The sequence below is a fragment of the Lissotriton vulgaris genome, chromosome 7 (assembly GCF_964263255.1).
Source record: "Lissotriton vulgaris chromosome 7, aLisVul1.2, whole genome shotgun sequence".
NCBI lineage: Eukaryota > Metazoa > Chordata > Amphibia > Caudata > Salamandridae > Lissotriton > Lissotriton vulgaris.
The window spans coordinates 711,191,652-711,210,630 of NC_141695.1; the positions used below are offsets into that span (position 1 = coordinate 711,191,652).

Genomic DNA, 18,979 nt, shown 5'->3' on the forward strand with positions numbered 1-18,979 from the left:
GGAGGACCTTCCCTTCGCAGCAGCAGGGGACGGTCCTCCACCCGAACCTGTCCAGTCTCCAACTCCATGCTTGGAGATTGAGCGGCCATGGTTGAGGCCATTTGACTTGCCTCCTGAAGTCTGTAACATCATTCTGGCAGCCAGGCGTCCCTCCACAAAGTCGGTATATACGCCTGCAGGTGGAACAGATTTGTGGAATGGTGCACAGCAAAGGCTGTGGACCTCTCTCTGCCCCTCTTTCTGAGGTTCTTCTCTTCCTTCTTTCTCTTGCCCAGCAGGGCTCTGCTCTGGGCACTATCAAGGGCTATCTCTCTGCCCTTTCAGCCTTCTTAAGGCTGCCTGATCAACCATCTTTGTTCAAGTCCCCTATTGTAAATCGATTCCTAAAAGGCATCACTCACACATTTCCACCTGTTCTGTTTGTGATGCCTCAGTGGGACTTGAACCTTGTACTTACATTTCTCGTGTGTGCTCCCTTTGAGCCACTTCACAACTGTCCTCTCCGCCTTCTTACACTAAAGACTGCTTTCCTGGTTGCCATCACCTCTGCCAGGAGAGTGAGTGAGCTCCAGGCCCTCTCTTGTACTCCTCCTTTCATTTCTGTCCATCCGGACAAGGTTGTGTTGCGTACTAAGCCATCTTTCCTGCCCAAGGTTGTCACAGCCTTCCACATCGGGCAGTCCATCACTTTGCCAACCTTCTTTCCGCCACCACACCCCTCTAAAGAGGAAGAGCGGCTCCACCGTCTGGACCCAAAACGTGCGCTCTCATTCTACTTGGATCACACACGCCAGTTCCGGGTGGATGACCAACTCTTTGTTGGCTACGTGGGCGCTAAGAAGGGGAAGGCGGTACATAAGAGGACCATCTCCCGATGGATCATCTTGTGTATCCAGGCATGCTACCCCTCGGCTAGATTGCGGGCTTACTCCACCCGAGCCACGGCGACAACTACTGCCCTGGGCCGGGGAGTGCCCTTGCAGGACATTTGCCAGGCAGCTACGTGGGCCTCGCTGCACACGTTTGCAAGACACTATTGCTTGGACAGTCAAGTCCGGAGGGATGGCTTTTTTGGCCGTTCCGTCCTCCAGGACTTTCTGGTGTGATTATTGGTTCGCAGACCCACCACCGGGGTTGGTGTTGCTGGGGTATCTATTCTAAGGTAAGGAATCTATCACTAACGTGTCTCTTTCAGATGCACAAGTTACTACTTGTGTAACGATATATCTGTAAGAGACATTAGTTAGTGATAGTTTCCTTACCGACCCACCCATCCTCCCCGTTCTGCGAAACGATATCTAGGGTTAAGGTAATTCCCTTTCAGGGCCCTAGTTTCAATGGCACCAGTGTTGGTTTTTAACAGGGCTCAGCGCTTCTGGCGCGGAAAAGCTGTGGCTAAGAACTGATGTCAGCACGCGGAGGCGGCGTCTAAGTACTCCGACGACGTCATCACGACACCGACGACGGACGCGGAGCCGCAGACGACGCCTACCGACGCGCAAGGGTACTGCTACACAAAAATTTCCAGATCCAGTCTGACGCCTGGGGATATTCTAAGGTAAGGAATCTATCACTAACTAATGTCTCTTACAGATATATCGTTACACAAGTAGTAACTTGTGCAACATTGCTGTGTGTCTGCCTGCCCATCCTGTCTTCATTCCCTCTGCTTTTGTCTAAAGCCCTCCTAGTACCCCCATTCCATGCTGTGATTTTTTTTTTAGGTCGAGCTTGAATGATTGGTTGGTGCCCAGTACTCCCTTATTGCACCTCGGATGAATGAAATGCAGCGTCAAGCAGAACAATCGCTACAGGCCTTACAACTTTATTATTTATTTATTTATTTTAAAGTTTTACAGAATTGGAGTATGGAGCCTTGTGAGTGATGCAGGCCAGAATAAGTTGATTCTGGGCTCGAGAGGAAGCCAGTTTAGAGCTTTGAGGTGGGGAGAAATATATTGTCTAATTTCTTTGAACTTGTTAGGAGTCTGGCAGCGGCGTTGAGGTAGGCTTTCAATGGGGAAAAAGAGTTCTTGGGTAGACCTGTGAGGGTAGATCACCCGTATTCTAGTCTGGAGATGACTAGTGCCTGGGTTGCCATTTTTAGGTCGGGTGTTGAGGAAAGGTTTCAGGTGTCTTAGGTAGCTCAGGTAAAATATGGCAATTTTGGCCATCGAGTTGATATGGCCACGCATATTCAAGTTGCAGTCTAGGGTTATTCCCAGGGATTTAGCAGATTCCACAATGGTAGGAGGGCAGTTTAACTCTGTGATAGCCTTGATCCATTCCTGAATGTATGAATTGTTTTTGGGTGGGGAGATAAGGAGAAATTCCGTTTTTTTTTGCATTAAGTTTGAGCTTATTAGAGGTGATCCAATGCAGTCAGCTTCAAAGCGTCATTCAGGGAGTGAATGTCCTCAGAGGACAAGATTTTAATATAGATCTGTGTGTCGTCGGCATACATGTGATAGGCAATGTTGGCGGTGCGTAGCACCTCTGTGAGTGGTTCAAGGTACAGATTGAAGAGGGTAGGAGACAAGGTTGATCCATGGGAGACTCCAATCGTGATCGGAGAGGGAGCGGAAACGTTACCATTGATTAGGATTCTCTGTGAGCGATTCTGGAGGAAGGACCTAAACCATTCAAGAATGGTGCCATCCAATCCAATCCGAAGTTTGAGGCGTTCCAGATTAGTTTCATGGTTAACCGTATCGAACGCAGAGAATAGGTCCAGGAGGATTAGGAGACAGGTTTTACCTTGGTCAAGTTTTTGTGATTTAGGGGTTACTTTGGCGGTTCTAGCCAGTTTGTTTGATTGCTGTCTGACCAGGTTGAATAGCTTGCGAGGTCTGTTCTTGGCGTTCTCCTGTTCTGATCTGAAATATTATTTTTTGATTTGAGGATTTTCCTATTGTAGGTGTTTCTGGACTGACGGAGAAGTTTTAGATGGTCTGCTGACGGGTGCCGTTTCCAGTTACGTTCTGACTGCCGGAGGGATCTCCTCTCCATGTTTAGGGAACCGTTGAACCAGGATTCCTGTCTTTGAACTGGGTTCCTTTTAGTTTTAGCGGTGCAACAACATCGAGAATGTTGGATATAGTTGTCGAATAATGATCAATGAGGTTGTTGACCGTAGTGAGATGGGGGCGTAAGAGGTCAGACTCACAGCTGGCAGCCAGTTTCCTGTGGTCAAGGTTCTTGGTGTCTCTAACCCAATGTTTGGGAATCACGGGTTGCGGTGTCCAAATCTTGTGGGTGCCAGGCAGAAGGAAGGTGATAGCGTAGTAGTCATGCCAATCAAAATGGGTCTATAGAGATTAGTTTGCCCGCTGAATCCTTGGTGATGATCCAGTCCAGAGTGGCGCTTTTCGCCTACTCATTTATCTTTAAACTGATCTCTAGAATCGGTATATAAAACGATGTTCAGTGGTGAGTTATTTATTTTCTACCTTGCAACATAAAATTGGTATAGCTCTTCAATCCCTATCGGCACAGCACCCAGGATAATATGCTACATGGCTAAACACTTACAAGGTCCCAAAGGCGAGACCTATTGGCTATGCCAATGCTTGTTTTCATCTATATGAAAAAGAGTATGTGATTCCATCGCCTAATCCTGGCAACACGGCTTAGAGCTATGATGGTCCCTCTGCAGTTGGCTAGTTTAAACCCCAGAAGCCTGTCTTCGTTCAGAAGCCAATAAAATGATAGTTATTTAGCTGGGTTGCAAACATATCTGTTATTTAGCACTATACAATGGCAAAAAGCTGAGCAACAAACACTAGTTACTCATAGTGTTTATTTTCTGAGCCTTTAAGTTTACTTTGCACCAGTGAATAAATCTCATTCATGTGATTTAAATTAACGTTCGTGACTCATGGTGTTTTAAAATCAGGGGCGTAGCTTGGTGGCCAGAGGGTGGTGCTTGGGGTATTACGTCTCCCTAAAACATTTTTTTGTTATAAATATTTGGGTATAAGTGCTTTCAGTTGGGTATGATGAGGTCGAATTTCACCTGGGATTTTGACATACACAGGCAAAAACACCCACACACACTCACTCACTGGTCTCTGCTTTGAAGGACTTAATGTTGGTTAGTTTAAAAAAGATTGTGTTATAAGTACTTATAACAATATACACTGCCCCTTAAGACCCCCCTCAGGCCCTGCTTCTAATATATTTTCCGCTAGTCCAAAAATGCATTGTTTGCTTTAAAATTTCACTATACTGCACCATTTTTTCTGAGAAATTCACTCTTTGTGCTTTCCCCACCCCCACCGTTCTTTCATGTTTGTTTATTACTTTGTGCTATACCCCCCTCAAATATTGTTGATAAGTAAGTCTGTTTTATTTCGTAGGTAAATGGGTGGATAACATAATTTCTCAGAAGGCAGAAGACACAGGCCACTGAAAATAAACTGTGAGATCCGACATGGCTTTTGTTATGTAAAAAAACTGTGATTTAAAAATATGAAACTCACAATTAATGTCAGTATTTTTTTGTGCATTTCATTTTCTTGATTTTTTATGTTCCTGTACTTTATCTTTTATATGAGCGTAATATATGCATGTGAATTGACGTATTTATTGAGGAAAGCGAGTCTTGATGCAATGGTATTGCATATTTTTAACCATGTGAATATAATCAAGTTTACATTCTTATATTGTCCAAAAATGTTTACATTTTTTTTATCGTTCCCACACTCCAGTGCCTCCAAATCATATTAAAATATTATTTTATATTATTTGGTTTTGGTATCATTTGTTTTTGTTTTCTGCGTCACATTGATATGCATGGGTAGTATACTGTATATATTCTCTTATGGTGCATCCATGATAACATCCAAGCCTTTACTGTTGCTGCGTCATTTTCAGACCATTTTGTTACCCAGATTTCAAGAAAAACACCGTTTTGTTGGTTCATGTCATACATATCTTTGGTTTTATAATGATACATATATGTGCATCCCTGATTTATTATCCATAACCCTGCTGCGGAAATTGAACGTTTTTGTGAAAGAGTACACAAGTCCTCAGATTTATCTGGATGACACTTGTACTACAGGTTCAACAAATCGAGCATTTACCTTCTTTAACAAGGGTTCCCTAAAACTGGTTTCCTAAATCCTGAGCTCTCTTGTAAAGGTGGAAAGTGTGAATATGCCAGACCACAGAACTAAACATTCGCCGTCTTGTAATCGTCGTTATTATTCAATACCATTACAGTAGTCCCACAGGTGCAATGAGAGATCTCAGAATACGTATAACAGTACTTTATATTGGATGCTTTTTCCTGAACAAATTCTTTATTTGAGAAATAATCGCTAATCTTCCAAGGAGTCGTACTGGAGCACCCTGGTAGAAACATCTTTCACAGGCCAAGTGTACAACACCAACCAAGGCCCAGATGTAGGTCACCAAATACCGGTCGGTAACGGCCAATTTTGGCCGTTACTGACCGGTATTTGGTGATTGAGATGTAGGGGGCCTAAATTCTACAGAATCGGTAAATTTACTGATTCTGTAAATTTACCGATTCTGTAAAATACTGATTCAGTAAATTTACCGAATCGGTAAATCTATATGTAGGTGAGACGGCAAACAGTGCCACAAGCCCCCAAGAATTCGTTATTTACCATGTAATACTATGGGGGGAGTGTGCTGATATTGCCGCCACCGCTAAGAGTCAATATCACCAGCAAGGAAGGAGCGGGCACTTACTTGGAAGCCACTACCGCCCATAGTGCCACAGACGCCGCCGCAGCCGCGCTGGGAATACACTACCCAGCAGCCACAGCAGCGTAACTGACGCTGCATTACCGCGCCAGGAGGCGCATTTAATCAGACCAGCCCCCCGCGTCGCGGAATTAGCGCGGGATGAGCCGGGCGAAGCCCGGGCCAAGGGCTGGCCCATTTAAGACCGTTCAAGGCCGGATAAGGACGGGATGGGCCACCACCCCTAACATCAGCCTCGTCCACTAACGGTCAGTGATTGTACAGTATTGCTCTGTGTGCTACAAACGGTAATTGAGGAGTGTTAAGTAGCAGTTCATTATAATAAGTATGGCTACTTCACCAAATGCAGGAGTGAATGGTAGGAAGTCAACTGGAGGAACATTATTCGGAACCCTGGATAACTTCCTCATCAGGGTATCATCATCTTTGGCCAAGGATATTGAACTCACAGAACAGAGATTATCCCTGGACACTCCCTTTGACAAGAGATCTTCACTGGGAAACCTGGCGAGGGCTAGATCACCAGTTCACCAGCAGGCTGACTCCCAGGATACGTTGCCTCCCTCGGGGTGGAGGAAAGAAGCCTTTTATCACAGCCAGTGGTTATCCTTGAAACAAATATGACCTCCCCTAGGGGCATGGGTATACACAATGCTGAAAGGAGCGTCCCCTCCCCTAATATTAAAACCCGCTCAGCTTGCCATGCAAAATCGGGATTTGTTCACCAGGTGGCGGGGGTGACAGCAAAAAGAAAACGTCCCGGGGCACAAATGCAAGCAGGGGGGAGAAAAGCTAAAATTGGCAAACAGGCTGTGTCTATTGAGGATCCGGTTGTTGGGTCATGCTCTAGCCCTATTCAGCCTTTATTATCTGCATATGAGGGGCCCAGTAGCCATCAAGTAACTGTGGGGGGTGACACACAATCTGATTTGAGTCCATTGTTCTGGAAAAGACTGGAAGGCACTCTTAAGAATATATGTCACCCGATATATGACTGGCTGGACTCTATTGAGAATAGACTAGTGTGCCTTGAAATTTCACTTGTATCAGTCCAGAAGCAGGTGGGAACTCGGAACAGTGCTCCAATCTGCATGCAGAAAACTACTACGGTCCAAAGTACTGCTGATCCTAACAATGCTGGAGGGGCAAATGGGGATGTTGTCTCTATTCAAAAAGACCCCACGGTGTCCATGGACGCACCTCCGCCCCCCACTTTGACAGAGGCTGGGAACTTGTTTTTAAGGGATGGGACGCATCAGGCAGATGTTAGTAGACCTGTAGCCATACACCAAAAAACGCATGTGACGTCCCTAGCACATAGTGTAGCTACCCTACCCAATATTGATCTCCCTCCTGAATCAGCCCCCTATGTGGTAGTCTTGGTGGGGGTTTCCCTATTGGCTGAGGGGAAGCGGGAGTCATATATAGACCTAAAAAATAAGTGTACCTTCTGGCTTAATGAGTATCGACCACTGCCAATTAATATACGTGCAGAAATTTTGTTTGCCAGAAGAGTGAATTGGATAGGTAGGAGCCGTAAGTCTATGGTGGGGGACTGTGTTATCATTAACTTTAGAGACTGGAGGTGTGTTAAACACATCTGTAGTTGGCCCCAAAATGACCTGTCCCCCGGGATACAAACATTGCCATTATCCCATTTCTATGGATCCCCACATCCTATACAGAGGGATATTTTTCCACTGAGAGAGGTGTTGAATCCATGCCCCTTGGGGAATATAAGGTTGTTTAATAGATTTGATGCCTTGTCGGGTTTGGGGGAATGTGACTGACGGTTTGTGTCTCAAAGCTCTATCCAGAATAGTGTAGACTCAAAAAATGGGGTAGATGTAGAAAGGAGGGTAGGGTTAGCAATTGGCCTGGGAAGCAGGCAAGAAGGGAATGCTGGTCCTAGGAAAAATATATCAAGTGCGGACACTGGAGAGGTGGCTAGAACAGAGTTATTGTTGGGTGAGCAGAATTTTACAAACCAAACTCCACTTTCATCTCCTGTTAGGGGAGATCGTGTTGTCAGTTTTGAGGGTCCAGTTTGTCAGACATCCTTCATTTCTTCGAATGTGGGAGGTGTGGGTTCCACACTTGATTCACCTGATTGGATGGAATATATTGACACATTTGACATTTGCCTTTTTCAGGAGACTTGGGCGGTTGACCCGGTGTTTAAAGTGGGTTATTTTAATTTTTATGTCCCTGCAGTTAAAAGTCAAATGGGTCGCCCTATGGGCTGACTAGTGATTTGGGTCAGGAGGAGCCTTAAGTGTAATACCCAACTCCTCCTGGTGACAAATTCTGACATGCTCGCCGTGAGACGTAGCTTTCCGGCCAATTTAAATATTGATATTTTTAATGTTTATGCCAGGGGCTTACCAGGTGGTAAGAAATCTGATGTTGTAACAGCTTTGGCAGTGTTGATTGAGAATATTCCAGCTAATGTACTGCCATTAATTGCAGGAGATTTTAATACAACAAAAACAAAAATGTGTGTGGAGGGTCAAGGGGAATATTTAATGACCTGTCTGCTCATACCCCTAATGTCAGGACAAAAACACACAACAGGGCAGACCAGGTCTATGAGATGGTGTGTCGCCAAACCAAGAAACTATGAAACAATGAGATGCGTGTATGAGCGAATGCTGTCAAAGACATAAGCTAGAACAAATCCCATCAGCCCACCCTTATGGTGGAGTTAACGTCATGTGGGAGTTGCTGATCATTCAATACCACATCCGACCATACATTGACGGTGCGGGAGTGAATGTCAGTGATCTTAGCCATATTGTCTGTGCTAAAGTGAAGTTAATAAAAGTGCAGTGCTCAAGTGAAAGTGAAAATAAAATTGACTACGTAGACTTTGAGAAACGTTCAGAAGAAAGTCTGTGTGTCAAAGGTTAAAAACACGCCGAGTAGTAAGACTACCCTATGGCGCTATGCAGAACGGTCGACATGTTTCAGCCATTGGGGCGTTGCCCCGGCTTTCTTCAGGACCTAAGATGTAGAAAAAACTACTGCAACTGGAAGTGATGTGTAAAGTAACAAATAACAATAAATGTACTAAGAAAAGTTACATATCTACCAGGAGTTTATCACGCTTGGATGCCCACTGGAAAGAAAGAAGAGTGTCTTCTTCCCAGCTTTGTGTGGGTGAAGACCTCACCTCACCCGGCAACCGCTCGGGAGTATGAGGCCCCGCTCTATCCGTCGGTACCTCCGGTATTAGACCTAAGCGGAAGTGGAGATTTTAATACCACTTTCGAACCAATTGGACTCGATGATCTGAATTTAACAGAGGATGAGGATTGTAGGTGGGGGGTCCCCCAACTGGATATTAAACCTATAAATAAATGGACAGAGGCCGCGATACAGTTGAAGGGTCTCTGTATGGGGAATCAGTTGAAGGCTGCTAATGGCCGAACATTGTCTGATAGGATGGGTAAGAAAACTTACGAAAATGGGGTTAGGGTAAGTAATATAGATTATCTACTTGTTCCCCTTAAGTTATGGTACACCCTGGTTGATATGGAGGTAATATCCTGCATCGAGAGTGGCCACAACCCCCTGACTGCGCTGTTCAGGCTGGGTTTAGATAAAGAGGATGAAGTGGCCCGGGGATTTATACCCCCTGATTTAGCTATAACAAATGATGAGCGCCACCTTAAGTGGTGTCAAGTTGCAGGACATCCAAATACCATGACTGATATCGAGATAGATTTGGATGGTGTGCTGGCCACGAGGGAGGCAGATATAACGCAAGGGTCATTGTATAAACCTTTTATGGAAGCCCATGATAAGATTTTTATAAAGCTTAAAACACACTTTTGTAAACCCATCCTTGGTAAAAGAGTTCAAATTAGAAAACCTGAGAGTTGGTATGATAGCACCTGTAGACAAGCTAGGGGGGAGCTGGGCCAAGCATTAAAAACTAAAGATCCTACCAAAGTAAAGGTGGCCCGTGCTAATTATAAGCATAAACAGTGTATCGCTAAAAAAACATGGGAAGAAAGTAGGTGACAGGATCTTAAGGTGGCATGTCAGTCTAAAAACCCAAAATCCTTTTGGAATATTTTTAAATGGGACAGGGGTGGGCCTCAGGAGAGCCCACAAAATAATGTCGCTCAAAGCTCGTGAATTGATTCTTTTAAGCCACAATACACCTAAAGCGAAGTCACCGACAGTGAGGGATTTATGTCCATACTTTTTATAAGGAGGCCGCCTTCACTGTAGGTGAAGCAGATAGGGCGTTAGACTTAGTATCTGAGGGACGCGCCCCAGGCATGGATTGTGTCCCTGCTGATCTATTTCTAAATGACAAAAATAGAGGGCGGTTGTATATTATGTATTTTGCAAATGCCATAGCTCAAGGGATGGAAGTTCCCCATTCTTGGAAAGGTGCTGAGATAGTGCCTGTCTACAAAAAAGGGGACAAGTCGTCAGCAGGCAATTATAGGCCTATTAGCTTGATTGACTCCATCCAAAAAATCATGGGCCGTCTGGTATTGGGAAAAATCCAAACCTGGTTGGAGGAAGAAAACATCCTGTGTCACCTCCAGGCTGGCTTTCGACCTAGGACCAGTACGATAGATCAGGTCTTTTGGTTCATTATTCTTTACTGGCGATCTGTGGTATTGGAGAAAGGCACTTTATATGCCATATTTGTTGATTTAAGGGCGGCTTTTGACCTGGTCCCACGTAATAAATTGTGGCGAGTCCTGAATGAGCTAGGGATGGCCCTAAGTTATTGAGCTTGATCGTCTGCCTACATGAGGATACGTTTGCTCGGGTTCGGTGGGGACGACAGGACGAGCGAGGTTACGGAATCCTTCCCTGTTGAGCTGGGAGTGCTGGAGGGTTGCGTCATGGCGCGTACCTTGTTCTCTCTCTTCATGAACGGGGTGGCTGATTTCCTCTCCCTGGTCCCGACCGATGCCCCTGTGATGAATGGTAAGCGAGTCCCGATCCTCATGTTCGCGGACGACACCTTGATAATCTCAAAAACGCCAAGTGGGCTCCAGTGTGCACTGCGGCACTTTGAAGAATTTTGCTTGGACCGGGGTCTAGAAATAAACACTGCGAAAACAAAGTTTATGGTCCTTACTGAACATAAACCGACTAGGCTCGTTAAACCTTTTAGAGGGAGCATATACATGAATGAAGCCCCACTAGAGCGGGTTGATGCCTTTACATATCTGGGGGTTACCCTCCAGAGAGACATGGGATGGACTAGCCAATTAAATCTTGCAGTATTAAAACATCACCTGCAGGCGGGTGTTCTTCTAAAAAGGTTTAACGCTTCAGCATCGAAACCCATTAGCCCATTACTAGAGATATATGGGATGAAGGTGTTAAGTTCGACCCTTTACAGGGCTGATTTTTGTGGGTTTGAAAATCTAAGAAATTTGACGCTAGCGGAAAATGAGTTTCTGCGAAAAGTAACTAGTGTTCCGCAAAGTACCCCCTTGATGCCATTATTGTGGGACCTGGGGAAAAGATCTTGCTTCCCTACGACCGCTATTGTATTGGCGTAGGATATGGACCACAGAGGAACTACAGCACTACGCATGAGGCCTAAAGGAAATAATTGCTCAAGATTCCTTCCACAAAATACACTGGCTAAAGGGCATTAGGTCCCTGTTAGTCAGTCTGGGTATGGGAGAATTGTGGGATATCCCGCAAATGCGATATTTCCTTCTAAAAAAATGTTGAAGGCTAAGTATTGGGAGATGGTTAACCTAAAAGCATGTACAAAGGGTTCTTCTTCTCATTTAACAGGTCGTTTTCAGGAATTTAAGGCACAACCTAAGCTGGAATTATATTGGGATGCCATAGAGAAGCAACATGACCGTAAACCCTATTTCCAACTTAGAGCAGGCACCCTTCCAATAAGGTCGTTCACAGCGAAATGGGCAGGAGAAAATGACAATGATAAATGCCCTAGGTGCAGGGACGAACAAGAATCTATAAGTCACCTTTTATTTTTCAGTCCCCTATATGTTGCTCCTAGATCAATGTGGGTGAAATCTATTTGTAATCTAATTGACACCCATAGACATGAAGAAGCATTAAGAATCCTATGTACTGACCCTAGTCTCCCAATTGCTGTAGCTGTGGCTAAATTCCCAAAATGGGCTTGGGTAATTCGGTCAAAACAGTTACGGCAGTAAATAGATGTTTATATAAGATGTATTTTTTAATCAAGCTTTGAGTATATTACCCTGGACCGTATATATATTGACGAGTTTTAAGGATATCAGACATTTGACAATAGTCTCTTGAAGTTTAATCTCTTTTTAAATATTTATTGGAAAATGTTCATTGAATTTTATTGCAAAATATGTATTTTATGTACCACTTTTATGACTTAATTGTCGAATAAAGTTTATGAAGAATACTATTGCATGGTAAATAACGAATTCCTGTGTACATGCACATCTGTGCATGTACACCTGTGCAATGTGGCACACAGACATGCCCTAAGGGCATCTATATGTGTCACATGGCACACAAGCCTGAATCAGGGGTGCAAGGGTGTCAAAGTGACACCCTGTCCCCCTTGTCAATTCGGTAATTTTACCGAATCTGTATTTACCGATTCGGTAATTGCCATAGGAATCAATGGCAATTACGGAATCAGTAAATACCGATTCGGTAATTACTGAATATTCCCGATTCGGTAATTGATTAGGTAAGAATACCTACATAGCATTTACCGATTTGTAAATACCGAATCGGTAAAATTCGGTATTTACGAATCAGTAAATACTAATTACCTACATCGGGCCCCAAATAATCGTGTACACCCTCAAACGTACAAAAGAGGACAAAAAACAAACCTTCCCTTCCTTTTACCCTCACTCTGAAACATCCATCTCTCAACCTTCAGACTAGTAACTGCCCAGCAAACCTTTAAAAAATACTTAAAGTCGTACTTTTCTTACAACACCTCCCCCCAGTAGATCAGATTCCCTTCTTTTGCACTTCAGCCTCATGTAGTGTCCACCCTCATCCTGGAAACCTGTGTAAAACGTTGCCTAAATATGTTGCTAAGAATTCATTGTATGTAGTTTAATGAATATGGTGTACCCCACTCATTATTACTTGTAGCCTGTTCCATGTGCACCAGTGGTAATCCTGCTGGACATTCCCCCTTCCCATCTTGTTCTGCTTTTTAGGTTTTGCCTACACGGCGCATGCAAAATATCTTATCATTAAAAGAAAAAAAATCTTAAAAGAGGCTTAGAGTCCACCCATTACTTACCTTTACTTACCATAGGTTGGCTCCGACGTCTGTTTCGTTTCCATTCTTGTTTCGTTTGTTGCTTGCCTGTCCCTACCACCACCTCAATTCCGTCGCTGCATGCCCCTTTCCTGTTTGTTGCTGGCCTGTCCCTCCCACCACCTCACTCCTGTCACTGCATACCCCTTCCCCACCCGCATGCCTTGTTTTTTTATTAGTGTAATGTGGACGAGAAGGACTTGGAGCACTTTACATGAGCGCCAGTTACTTTACAGAAGGACATATTAATTTTTACAGGGATGAGAAGATTAAGTGATTGATCAAGGATGTTAGGCCAGCTGCCGAGACATTGTATTGTATTGTAATTGTATTTATATAGCGTTTACTACCCCTGACGAGGCATCAAAGTGTTTTTTGGGCGAGTAGCACGCTACTCCGTTACCCATAAAGGATTAGTGGTGAATTAGTATAGTGAAATATGAAAGTAATTTGAGTGGTGGATATTATTCCGTTATTTGGATTGAGAAGGATAGCGGAGGGATAGAAGAGGGAAAAAAGGTTTGCATTTATGTAGCGCTTGTTACCCCTAGTGGAGTGTTGAAGCACTTTCTTGGCGAGTAGCACGCTACTCCAGAACCCATAAGGATTAGTGGTGAATTAGTATAGTAAAATATGAAAATAATTTGAGTGGTGGATATTAATCAGGTATTTGGATTGAGAAGGATAGCAGAGGGATAGAAAAGGGACAAAGGTTTGCATATATATATGGCGCTTGTTACCCCTAATGGGGTGTTGAAGTGCTTTTTCGGCGAGTAGCACGCTACTCCGGAACCCATAAAGGATTAGTGGTGAATTATTATGGTGGAATGTAATTTGAGATGTGGACATGTTAAACTGTTATTTCGATTGAAAAGGATAGTGGAGGGATAGAAGAGTGAAGGCTTTAGTCTTTTTTTTAACATAATTATTCTACATGTTAATACAAAGCAATACACATATTTAGGTACTTATCTATAGTACAAATAAATGCTTATATACAGAGGGATATGCTGTATATTTATGTTTGCGTATGGTGCTTATGTGGGAAAGAGCCAATTCTTGAGTAGTTTTCTGAAGATAGGGTGGTTGTAAGTGGATCTATGTTGGGGGGTACAGAAGGCCATATTTTGGCTACTTGAACAGAGAAGGATGTGCCACCCATGTTTTTTTTTCTTGGATCTTGGGATTTTGAGGCAGGTTGCCACTCTAGAGCGGAGGTACCTAGGATGAATGTGTTTGGTGATTTATTCCTGATGCAGAGCAGTCCCATTCCATGTATGGCTTTGTGGGTGATACAAAGCAGCTTGAACGTGGATCTTCTGGCAACCGGTAACCAATGCAGGGCTTTCAAGGCAGGGGAGATGTGGTGTCGCGGTTTGATATGCAAGAGTAGTCTGGCAGCAGAGTTCTGAATCCATTGTAGTCTTTTCATAGTCTTTAAAGGTGATCTGTGGTAGAGTCTATTGGCCTAATCGAGTTTTGACAGAACAAGGGAGATGGTAGCTTGGACCTTGTGTGGGAATCCCAAATGGGGGAAGATTCGTTGCAGAGTTTTTATAGTAACAAAGCTTGATCTTGCTAGTTTGTCCACTCTGGCACTCATCAATAGCTTGGAGTCCATGTCATTCCGAGGTTTCTTACTTCCTTCGATACTTTAGGCGGTGATCCAAGTTCATCAGGCCAGGTGGCAGGCGTGTCATAATGTTTTCCAATAGCCACACATGAGTATTTCCATTTTGGAAGCATTCAATTTGAGATGGCTCCAAGTCATCCATTGATCCACGGCTCTGAGACAATTGAAAAGTGGCGAGTTTCTAATGTCTTGGGTGCATTCCAGTTGAATGAGTATTTGCGTGTCATCAGCTTAGTTATAGCACATGAGTTCCAATTGATTGATCAGTACCTGTAATGACTTCATGTAGATGTTGAAAAGCATGGGCGAGATGATAGAGCCTTGAGGGACCCCAGCTTTTGTGGAGTACGGTTTGGTTTGGACAAGAAAGGTGGGGTATGGATGACATCAGTTCTGTTTTGAAGGTAGGACATGATCCAGTCTAAAGCAGTTCCCTCTATGCTGGCTTCATAGAGTCTTTGTATTAGAGTGTCATAGTCCACCGTGTCAAAGGCAGCAGAGAGCTCCAAGAAGAGAAGTGCAGCAACCCCGTTCCCCAGCTCTAAAGTCAGCAGCTCTGGCCGGCTTCATAGAGTCTTTGTATTAGAGTGTCATGGTCAACCATGTCAAAGGCAGCAGAGATCTCCGTTCCCCAGCTCCAAAGTCAGCAGCTCTGGCCTTAATGGCAAAGCCTCTCCATACTCAGTGTTCAAGTTAGCTACAGCAACTCGCACAACTGCGCATCATTAAAAAAAAAAATTCTCTGAGCCAATTGATCTCGTATTGGGGAAATCTATTGGCTTTGCAATACTTGTTATATTATATTACATCAAATCTTTAAGACTCTGAAAAACTCTACATTGGCATCTGTGACTAGGCCCACGCTGTATGCTTACCTAAAGTAAAATAAAAGTTGTGGCTACACATGATTCCGGTTTTGTGGTGCTGTGTGGTCCAGGATGACATTCAGAATTGCAATGCTTGTCTCACAATGACCTTGAAGGCTCAATAGTCTGTGGAAAGGAAATTGTTGAACAGGACAAGGTTGCAACCTTGGAACCGTAAGGCACTAAGGAAGAGCTCCACTCATGATACTAGCACTTCATATGGAGTCCATGTTGTACCAGCATCTAAAAAAACAGAAAACGTTTTCTCAATGCCAAGCGTGATTTTTCTGCGTGTAAGTATTCCTCTGAAAAAAATGTAATTATGAGGATTGTCTTTCCGGAGGTCCCTTACCTTAGAATATTTATCAGGCATAAGACTGGATCCAGAAAATCTTGAGCAGTAGCCCTGTGCGCCAGTAGGTGGCTCGTACAGCTCCATGTAAATGTAAATGTAAATGTGGCGTATTTGTATAGCGCGAACAGTGACCCGGAGGCATCCCGGCGCTTGTACTCCTACCACAAGGGAACCCATCCTGGCTTTTCCTTGTGGGGTGTCCACTCCTGGGCATCCCATGGTGAAACCAGGCATCCCTTGTGTATCAGGGGGCCTTTGTGGAGACTAAGCAAGCTATTGCCCAGAGTTGCAGCGTGGGACCCATGCTTAGAATCGGCACTGAGGCGAGAATATCCGGTCAGAGGAATTTAAGCCCGAAACCCGCCGAGGCGGGAATCGAACCCTGGTCCCTGGCCAGCGTTCTGCATCCAGGTCTGCCGCTCTAAGCATTGAGCCACACTTCTCCACACTGTATGCGCAGTCAGCACCGGGTGTGATGTGTGTGATGCCACCCACCCGCGTTGACATCAGTTCTTTTCTCTCTGCACTAACAGCACAGATCCTGTAAAGCAACCTCCCTTACTTTTTAACCACCTTTTTGACATTTTTGTCTGCAATTTTTTTGCATTCTTCTCCCAGTGTACTAGCAATGCCACCTAAGATGCCAGGGGTTTTCAAACCCTTTGGGGCCGGTCACAGGCAAATGTCTGTGTCAGACCGCCATCTGGTTTGTCTTTGTTGCCTTAACCCAGACCATAACTCCAGGAACTATCTCAACTGCCACACCATAAATCCAAAGGCGATTCAGGAGCTGAAGACGAAGCTACTGGCTACCCAACAACAGAAGACTGCACACCACTCCAGGTCCCTGCACTTGAACGTCCCAGGCCAGCTCTCGGAATTGTTCCAATCAGTCGTCATCAAAGTTGTTGCTTGTAAGTCTCACAAGCACAAACAATGCAGAAGTTTGAGGTCTCTTCGACCTCACCGTGCCATCCAAGTCATCGGACGAGGCACAGGACCGACAAAAACAAGTCGAGGCTAGCTCCCACATTCCACCCACAGATCCCAAGCCGGGGCCCGCTCCATGCCTCCCTAAATTTCATGGAGCCGAAGCAACTAACACCCACCTCAGGAGTTTTATGAGGCAATGCACCTCATATTTCGGCATTCAGACCCCTCTGGAACCCCTTTGGGCTCTACATGTCTGGGAGGTGCCCTGACTGGAGTTCTGTTAGCAGGTTCACTCTTGACTCTAGTAGAACCATCTGGATCTGTTCCCGGATCTAGATATACTCTGGTCGCGAACCCACAATCTTTGACGTTCACTGCACCACCGACGCCTCTAAGCAGTGCCAAATCCATAGTGATTCTCGGCCTTGAAACTAAGCTGGACCAACATCATTCAACGTTTATACTGGTGCGACATGGATCCCAATGATTGCCGAGGCCAGAGACAGTGCTTACTTTCTTTGACTGACTCTGTGGGGATTATGGCAGGGGCGGCTTTGAGGATCCATCTCCCTAGTTGAGCAGGGCCATATCTACTATGGTCATCTGTGCAGAAATAGAAGGCTGGATTACCAAGAAAGAAGCAGATTTCCTACTAACAAAAGAACCTAAGACTCCGTATTTATATTGCCTTCCCAAAATACACAAAGGTACCACCCCGGTTCCAGGTCGTCCTATCGTTTCAGGGATCGGGTCCCTCCTGGAACCTCTTTCTCAATTTGTGGACCACTTTATTCAACCACTGGTCAAAACCACAGCCTCCTTTGTCAAGGACACCACTGACATCCTCCGCCTATTGGAGGTGACCCAACATTCAGAAGAAGTGGACCTTCTGGTCACCCAGGATGTTGAGGCTTTATACACCAACATTCCACAGAGGGCTACCCTGGAGTTGATTAAGGATGCACTCAGTAATTGCGATTGGTCCTCGTCCACACCAGTTCCTTTCATAATGGAATGCGCGACGTTGGCATTAACCGAAAACTTCTTCAAATATAACACCCAACTTTATCACCAAACACAAGGCACGTCTATGGGCAGCACGTTTGTGCCGAGTCTAGCATGTATGTACATGTCAGCCTTTGAGGACAGAGAGATTTATAACCCAAGTAATCCCTACCGGGCGAACGTGCTGCTCTGGAGAAGGTTCATAGACGACATTCTAATCCTTTGGAAAGGAGACCGCACCAAGTGTGAAGAATTCTGCAATTGGATCAATACACTGAATCCATTCTTGCGATTTACCCCCACTATCTCAGCAACAGAAATCCCTTTCCTTGACCTACTGATTAGACTGGATGAAGATCAGGTCAGAATCACCTAGTATCTGAAACCCACCGATAAGAATAGCCTTTTTCTATTCAGCAGTCACCACCATAGGGCCTTGAGACAGAACTTACCCTTTGGGCAATTCCTGCGCATCAGAAGAAATTGCAGTACAGTGGCAGACTACCAGAGGGAGTCGGGCAATCTAATGAGAGATCTGATCAGACGTGAATACCCGAGACAAACAGTTGCTTTGGCTCGTAAACAAGCAAGACATAACAATCATGAAAGCCTACTTAAGAACGTGACCAGAGAGCCACAAATTGCTATCACATGTGTCCCACCTTCACTCTTGACTCAAATCGGATTAGTAACATAATCTGTAAGTATTGGGACATCTTGAACACAGGTGCACTGTCCTTACCTACTCCAAGGTTTGCATTCAAGCGTACAAGCAACCTTAAAGGTTTGCTCATACACACAAGACCAAAAGAGCAAAACACCAACTCACAAAGAACTCTTTGGGATCTTCCCCCTGTTAAGGGCCACTACCCCTGTGGTTCATGCTCAGTATGCCCTCAAACTAAGATCACAAAAGAACTGACACTCCTGAATGGGGCAACTTGGGTAATCATGACGCTCACGAACTGCAACTCATTCAATTGCATTTACATACTGATTTGACCATGTGGTCTCCTATACATAGGAATGACAACGAGACAGGTAAAGGTGCACATGATTTTTTGTTTGTATATATTTTATTAGCATTTCTTAATCATTGGCAATGATGTTCAGTACATATGACGATAATAAATTGTCAAAAAGCAGAGAAAAATAAGTATACA

The 18,979-nt window shown here is 44.5% G+C and overlaps 1 protein-coding gene across 1 annotated transcript in view; it reads left to right on the forward strand.

The window, feature by feature from the left end:
* The window catches only part of CEP112 (centrosomal protein 112), a 2,145,639-nt gene extending 2,140,894 nt beyond the window's left edge, over positions 1–4,745 (forward strand). The window contains exon 27 of the mRNA XM_086930941.1: positions 4,359–4,745. Within this exon, the coding sequence (XP_086787067.1) occupies positions 4,359–4,362 (4 nt within the window). The 3' untranslated portion in view covers positions 4,363–4,745. The remainder of the gene's footprint in view (positions 1–4,358) is intronic.
* The last annotated feature ends 14,234 nt before the right edge of the window (positions 4,746–18,979 follow it).